Consider the following 7,519-nt stretch of genomic DNA (forward strand, 5'->3'; position numbering starts at 1 on the left):
ACCACGTTCTTCGTGCTGCAAATATAGCCTTTGGCCCACAATCGGTTACACTTCCTTCCATCCCTGACTTCCTGGATGACGTCCATCTGTCTCTCAGCCTCCGTTTCTCCACCTGTGAAATGAAGGTGAGAGTTCTGGCACCAATACACACATCCCTCTTCACCTCCTGCCACCAGCAAACTGGAAGGACCAAGGAGTCTGAACAGATGTGCAAGGGAAGAAAGCTTTTTATTATCAAATGGGAGGGTGGATCCAGCCCAGAACACATTCTTTTCCTCTTCCCCCTCCTCAGACCCCACCATCAACTCGACAGCTTCGAGGGCTCCCCTGCTCGGGAAAATGGTTGGGGGATGCTCCGAGGCTGAGTGGAAAGAACAAATCAGGGACGCAGTGGTTTCAGGTCGCAAATAGAGAGGGTTCCAAGGGTGGCTCAGTAGTGTTGTGACCTGCTGGATGTGGCCAGGGCCCTGAGGCAAGTCACATAGCCTCTCTGAGCCTCAGTTTGCTCATCTGCAAAATGGAAGCAGCAATCATATCATCAATGACAGCTGAGAAGACTGAGGTAATTAATTGCCTTCCAAGTCCCTGACAAGATGCCGGGCACGCCCCGCGTTCTGACTGCTTTCAGGTGCTGGTAGTTTTTCTCAGGTTTACTTTTCTGCCTTGATGACTTTCTTTTGGCCCTTGGCCACCTGCTCAGAGGTGTCTGTCCGGGCTCCAGGACGATTGGCTGGAGGGTCTTCTTCTGGGAAGACGAAGGGGCATTAAGCCCAGGGGCTCAGGCAGCAGCGGGGGTCGTGATGTTGAGCTCCTGGCGGATGAACCAGGCCCTTGGCTGTGGCATCCAGCCGCGAAGCAGGCAGAGCAGATGGAAGCGCCACGGGTAGAAGACGCCGGAGGCACGCGTGGCGCTGCCACGAATCACAGCCAGGGCTGCCTTGGGCCCTGGGGCCGCCTTGGCCCTTGTGACGCCCCTGGGGACAGGAGGGTGCGGTGGGGACTGTGGCTACGGCTGAGCGGCCCCCCACACCCCCTCCCCGCTCAGCCTGGCCCCGGCTCGCGTCCTGGGCCTCACCTGACTCCCTCGGCGGCCGAGGCGCGATCCTGGAGGCCCAGGACGCACATGGTGATGGCGACGTTCACGTCCTGCACATCCAGCTCCCGCCGGAGAGAGCCAAAGAAGCTATCCAGCGCGAACTTGGCCGCCGAGTAGGGGCTGGAGAAGGACGTGGGCACGCGGCCTGGGGGCGCGGGAGGGCAGTGGCTGAGCGGCCACACGCCGCTGCTCCTCCTCCGGGAAGCCTTCCTGTCCGCTCCAGGCTCGCCCCCATCGGCCCCATGGCTTCCCCACTCCCCGCCCCGCGTACACGCACCTAGCAACGAGGACACCACCACCAGGGAGCCCTTGCTGTCAGTCAGACTCTGCAGCGCCAACGAAGTCAGTTGCACGTAACTCAGGAAATTCACCTGTAGGTGGCGACTGCGAGTCACCGGGCGGAGGAGGAACCGAAGGCCAGAAGGGGCAGGGGCGGAGCCTAGAGCCTGGGGGCGGGGCCTTGGTATGTAGGGGCGGGGCTCGAGGACCGGGGCAGAGTTCCGAATGGACGAGGGGGAACACCAGCCTGGGGCGGAGCCAAGGTCAAGAGGGCGGAGCCTAGAACCAGGAAAGTTGGGGTCTGGAGCTGGGAAGGGCAGGGTCCGAGAGGGGAATGGTGAGAGGGTGGAGTCTGGCGGGAGGGCGGAACCGGGGCCGCGGAGGGGCGGAGAACCTGCATGAGCCATCGTGTCGCCTGGGCGCTGCGGCCCCGCGTGCCTGCTGGGGCGGCGCCGAGGTGGTTCATCACCAGGTAGTCCAGCCCTCCTGGCCCGGAGAGGCCCATCAGCCCGGAGCTGTCCTTAAGGCTCCGCCCCCCGCGCCCTACGAGACACCACCCATAGCCCTGCCCCCTGAACTAGCGATGCTCCTGCCAGAGCATTGACACAATGAGCTCTGACCCAGGTAGCGCCCCAACTAAGATCAAAGAGACCCCGCCCTACTCCCTAACCAGGCTTCATCCCTGATCTAATGAGGCCCGGTCCAGAGTTCCACCCACTGGATGTCATAAGGCGCCACCCCTAGCCTTGCCCCCGGACCCATAAATCTCCGCCCTCAGACGGCCGTTACTACCACACCCCCGCCCCAATTTGGGTCGTGCCCCTAAGGCCTAGGCCAAGGTCCCAGACTCCAGGCCCCGCCCCTCACCCAGCTTGTCCAGCGCAAACTGCACCACGCGCTCGGGCACCTCAGGGGAGGCCATGTCCGCAGCGATGTAGAAGACCTTGGGAGCGCCCAGCTTCCGGCAGTTCCCTACCACCTGGGGGGGCCAGAGCTGCCCGTGGGCCCCTCCACCCCAGCTGGCCCCCCTCCACCTGCCGGCCCTAAAGGGGCCCCAGCCTGAAGCCCCCTCCCCTGCTATGAGCCTCAGGTTCCATTCAACATCATGTCTGAAGCGTTACCACTGGGGTAGCAAACTGGCAGCCCATGGGCCAGAATAGGGGACATTTTGCTTGTTCAACCATCAACATTTAAAACGCAGATTTCAAATAAATCTTGAGATTTCTGGCCTCTTGAAATTTTGTAAGGTTCATCCCCAGGAGCTGCACATTTCCTTGAAATAACACTGGGCTGTTGCTAAGAAGGGTCTACCCAACCCGCTTTTGAACTTGAGAACCCTAGCTATCCACACAGCCTTTGGTTACTATCAGTACTCCTATTTAGTGAGGAACAGTCCTTGCTTTACAACTGTCTTACTGATGCAACCCCACATCACAACCCAGGAGAAGGTCCTTTTATTGTCTCTGATTTACAAATGAGGAAACTAAGCCTCAGAGAGATTAAGTGACTTACCCAAGGCCACACAGGAAGCCTGAATGTTTGCAGGGATTCAAACCCAGGCCCTGTTCCCCGCCCCCCGCCCCCCCCCCACCAATTAAACTTGAGATGGAGTGTCTCACCTTCTGCAGGAGAGCCTCGGTGTGGGCAGTGAGCACCAGGTGGGAGCCCAGGCGCGCGTAGTGATATGCCAGCTCCTCCCCGATGCCCACACTGGCTCCAGTCAGCAGCACACGGGCTCCCTGGAGGCTGGCTGGCAGCGAGTAGGGGTGGTCAGCTTGGGGGATGGAGAGGACAGCCAGAACGTTCCTCCCACCCCCACCCCCAGGCGCTCACCTGGGTCAAAGTTGTCATCCCAATAATAGGCAAAGAACAGGGCTCCCAGCCCCACGAGCAGCAGCACCTTCATGGCCCTCCCTGGGTCTGCAGCGGGAGAGGGGGGGGGCCGGCACAGGCCTGGCCCACAGTCGCACCTCAGTCACACCCATTTCCCCAACGGCGTCTTTGTTCGAAGAGCCAGCGGTGATGCCCCTGGCCCTGCCCCCTCTTCTCCATCTGCAGAGCCACCACCTGGTCCAGGTCATCATCTAGCTCACCTGAACCACTGCAGCCATCTTCTTCCCCTACTGAAAACCCTGCCCGTTTCACTTAGAACAAAAGCCTTGGTGACCAAAAAGGGTCTGCTTGGACCAGCCCCTCTTGCTCACTCTGCTTTGCCACACCAGCCTCTTCACTGTTCATTGGAACCAGCCACTCACCATCCAGCCTCAGGGCCTTTGCATTGGCTGTTCCCTCTACGAGGCTGTATTTTGTATTCCCAAATACAACCCAACGGCTTGCTCTTTCAAGTCTTGGCTGGAAAAATCACCTCCTCAGAGGGCACTTCCCTGGCCTCCTCCTCTAAAGCACCTCTGTTCCTGGTCACCCCCTCTCTCTTACCTGTAGAACTTTTCTCCTTCTCAGCACTTGTCATCCCCTGAAATCATCTTGATGATTTGTTACCTGTTCAGGATCCCTCTCTCCCCTTAGACTCAGCTCCATGAGGGCAGAAAGGAAATGGAAACCTGCTTCTGTTTTGCTCCCTTTTGGATCTTCCGTGCCCTGAACTGCCAGACATGCAGTAGGTACTCAACAGATAGACTGACCCAGAGTGATATGAGGAATGTGGGAGGTGAGAGGTGGGGGAGCCCAGAAAGATAACTCTGTCTGGAGACACCCAGAAGGAATCGGACACTCAGGACTGGCTTGGAGATGGAGGTGCCCGTGTCATCAGGATTAAGATGTGACTTCAGCTGGGGGAGCCGATTTACTTGTTCCAGGGAGAAGGTGAAAGATAAAAACAGGCCAGGTGATTAAAGTTAAGGGGGTCATGGATCTCCCCTGAAAAGGGCACAAGCCCATTACATCTTAGGGTTTCTATCCTCTGAACTGCATGGGGCAAAGAGGAAAGGCCATAGGGATCTTTGTCCAAAAACATTTGAGATGTCCCTTCCTGTTCCAAACCCTCCCAGGGCTCACCACTGCCCCAGATGGAGACCACACCCTCCTCACCTCAGCCCACGAGACCCAGCAGGTCTGGCCTCGGCTCTCTGTCCATCCTCATCTTCCCCACTTCCTATCCATGAATCTATAAGTTCTCAGAAAAGTGAACTCCTCGCCCTAACCCAGTCACGCCAGCGTCCCCTCAGCAGGGAACACTCTCCCACCTCTCCCCACTTCCAGGGAAAGCCCTGAAGCCCCACAGCTCAACATTCTCCTCAAACTGGCCCTGACCATAGTTCCCTCGCAGGGGTTGGCTGGCAGGCTGGGTGGGTGAGTGCGCGGAGAGATGAATGGATGGATGAAACAGCCAGGCTCTGAAGGGGGAGGAAAGGAGGAAACCCGATCCTCGCAGAACCCACCGGCCCCCTGACCTCGCCGGGCCTCAGTTTCCCCTCTGGACAAAGGGGGCGTGCGACTCACTGCACTCTCCCAATCGCGAACTCACCCACTCAGGGCTCAGTTTCTCCCGCTGTCCAGCGGGGCTGGGGTCCGGGCCTGGGAGTCACGCGTGCGCCCCGCTGCCCTCACTTCACCACTGCGTCCGCCAGTCTCCGACCGCGCCCCCTCCCGTAGGGTCTGAGTCACGCGACTCCGAGCCCACCTCCTCGGGGGGAGGGCCTATACTGTGGGGACTCCGCGCCCAGGCGTTGCCGGGCAACAGCCTCCCGCCTAGCTCTCCTCTGGCCTCAACCACTGACCTGATCACGTGACTAAAGGCCCGCCTTTCTCGTACAAATCAGCCCTCATGTTGCCGTGACAACCAGCTTCCAGGCACTCTCTTCCTGTGCCTGGGCCCTTAGTCCCCCGCGCCGGCGCGGGAGACGACATCTTGTGGGTCCCCCTCAGGCCCCACTCTTGTCACCCGATTCCTCTTTCCCTCACGTCACGAGGGCCGTGCCGCCCCCGACTGCCTTTCCCAGGAGGCTTGGCGGCTAAACGAGCCGTCCGGCGCCTCACGTGACTTGCCGACTACTTTTCCCAGACAGCTTTGCGGCGGCTGGGCCCTGAGGACTAAGCTTCGCACGGTTGTTTTGCAGTGGGACCGCAACCTCTTTCTGTTGTTTCGGTGCCGAGACTCCGACTCCCGGAGGCCTTTGCGGCTGACAAGAGACTACGCCTCCCAGAGGCCTCTGCGACGCCGCGACCGGAAGTGACGGGCGAGCCGAGTGTCCTTGCGCGCGGAGCGGAGCGGTCATGGTATCCGGAGTGTGGTCGCTGATGAGGTTCGTGGGGCCACCAGGAGGGCCCCAAGCCCCCAAGAATGTTCCCTTCTGCGAGCACCCTCCATCTGGTTTGCTCCCGATCGGCTTTTCGCCGCCCGTAGTGTCAGGTCTCCCGTGTCTGTCCAGACAGGGTGGAGCTTCTCGCCCCCCTCCCGCTTCCTAGCGAGTCCGTGCCTTTCCCACTCTGTACCCGAGATCCCTCCGAGCCTCAGCTGCCCACTCTGTAATATGGGAGTGCCGCACGCCTTTGTTGGGAGGTTAATGCGCACCCAGAGCTGCGTATGACAGGAAATGACCAGGGACACTTAGAAAACCCCCGCGGGTTCCTCGCGGAGCATCCCTCGGGGCTGGAAGGTAGAAGGTGGTCAGGAGTCTTAAGTCTTCACTGTTCCCTGCCCTCTGCGGGATCTTGAGTGACACTGTTTCTCTCCAGGCTTCAGTTTACCAGTTAAATGGAGCTGAGTATCCCTGCACGCCTTAGATTAAGTGCTGTGGGTCAGGCACGCCTCTGGGCTCCCAAAATGCCCTGTGCTTCCCGCATTAGCTGCCTGGCTTCAGGTGTGTCACTCTTTGGACTGTGGGCACGCCCCTCCCCCTAGGGGTCTAACCCTCACCCCCATACCCGCGGGCCTAGACCCGGGAGGTGGCCAGCAGAATCTGCTGAGCTGCTGTGGTTCCTTTCTCTGCCTGCAGGTTCCTCATCAAGGGCAGTGTGGCTGGGGGCGCTGTCTACCTGGTGTACGACCAGGAGCTGCTGGGGCCCAGCGACAAGAGCCAGGCGGTCCTTCAGAAAGCTGAGGAGGTGGTCCCCACCGCCGTGTACCAGTTCAGCCAGTACGTGTGCGAGCAGACAGGCCTGAAGATACCCCAGGTACTCCGAGCTTGGATTGAGGCTACGGCTCTGCGGGAGCAGGGGCGTCAGCTCGGGTGGTCTTTGATCCCCGGTCCCTCCAGCCCTGCTTGGCTTTCTCCACACTGGGGCATGTGCTGCTCTCCCTGCCTGTGAGGGAGGCGCGGGCTGCCAGGCCTTCCCCTTTCACCAGCCCCTTCTTCCCCTCTCTTCCCAGCTCCCAGCCCCTCCAAAGTTTAACTTTCACATCCGCGAGTCCTGGAATTCAGGTAGGCCTTGGTCCGTCTGCTTGCAGGAGAGTGGCCCCAGATACTTCCCACCTCCCTTCCTGGCCATGCCTTTCCACCACTCTCCTTCCTGCTCTGTGTGCATCTGCTGCCCCCGCCTCCCCGCCCCGCTGCCCCCAACGGATCTGAAAGAGAAAAGGGAGTGGAGATTCCAGGGAGGTGGGAGCAATATGTGGCCTCCACCTGTTCCCCTGCATGGAATTGACAGAGCCGGAAGTGGTGCCTCTCAAACTCTCTGCTGAAAGCGCTGGGCCCTCCTTCCCCACAGGCATCATCACGGTGATGTCCGCTCTGTCCGTGGCCCCCTCCAAGGCCTGGGAGTACTCCAAGGAGGGCTGGGAATACCTGAAGGAGCGAACCAAGTAGCCTGTCAAGAGGAAGCTGCCTGCCCCAGGCGGGAACAGGGGCCAGGGCGCCATGGACGCCAGACTGGGACCCCACTCCTAGGGCAGCTCCCGGCCTTGCCGGCCCAATAAAGGACTTGGAAGTGTTCCCCGATCCGTGTGCTGGCCCCCGGGGCGTGGGCTTCTGGCTCCTGGGGGCTCTTCAGGGCCTGACCTTGACCGAAGGCCAAGGTTCACCCCTTTGTATCTGGGCCCTGCCCACTGGTGGGCCCTCGACCTTGTATGGTGAGTGGGAGCAGACCACTGCTCTGGGGCTCAGGGCCCATCTGGGTCTGGGGTCTTCTCAGTTCTTGGAGGGCTGAGCACAGGGTGGGGCAATCGGGGGGTAAGGGCTGGTCTAC

At 60.3% G+C, this 7,519-nt stretch overlaps 2 protein-coding genes across 3 annotated transcripts; one reads left to right on the forward strand and one right to left on the reverse strand.

The window, feature by feature from the left end:
- Positions 1 to 622: 622 nt before the first annotated feature.
- On the reverse strand, positions 623 to 5,111 carry HSD11B1L (hydroxysteroid 11-beta dehydrogenase 1 like). 2 transcript variants are annotated; one of them, XM_033854587.2, is made up of 8 exons: positions 3,812 to 5,111; positions 3,209 to 3,328; positions 2,995 to 3,125; positions 2,243 to 2,354; positions 1,770 to 1,861; positions 1,374 to 1,467; positions 1,076 to 1,241; positions 623 to 974 (listed from the first exon to the last, which is right to left on the reverse strand). In XM_033854587.2, exons 1-8 carry the CDS (start codon positions 3,843 to 3,845, stop codon positions 779 to 781), a joined length of 945 nt encoding a protein of 314 aa, XP_033710478.1. In that variant the 5' UTR covers positions 3,846 to 5,111; the 3' UTR covers positions 623 to 778. The 2 variants fall into 2 exon arrangements, with proteins under 2 accessions (XP_033710478.1, XP_033710479.1); XM_033854588.2 differs by lacking the exons at positions 1,770 to 1,861; positions 2,243 to 2,354.
- Positions 5,112 to 5,501: 390 nt separating this feature from the next.
- On the forward strand, positions 5,502 to 7,266 carry MICOS13 (mitochondrial contact site and cristae organizing system subunit 13). The gene is made up of 4 exons (XM_033854590.2): positions 5,502 to 5,637; positions 6,331 to 6,508; positions 6,705 to 6,756; positions 7,043 to 7,266. The coding sequence occupies exons 1-4, from the start codon at positions 5,609 to 5,611 to the stop codon at positions 7,138 to 7,140; spliced, it is 357 nt and encodes a 118-aa protein (XP_033710481.1). The 5' UTR covers positions 5,502 to 5,608; the 3' UTR covers positions 7,141 to 7,266.
- The last annotated feature ends 253 nt before the right edge of the window (positions 7,267 to 7,519 follow it).

The sequence above is a fragment of the Tursiops truncatus genome, chromosome 3 (assembly GCF_011762595.2).
Source record: "Tursiops truncatus isolate mTurTru1 chromosome 3, mTurTru1.mat.Y, whole genome shotgun sequence".
Taxonomy (NCBI): domain Eukaryota; kingdom Metazoa; phylum Chordata; class Mammalia; order Artiodactyla; family Delphinidae; genus Tursiops; species Tursiops truncatus.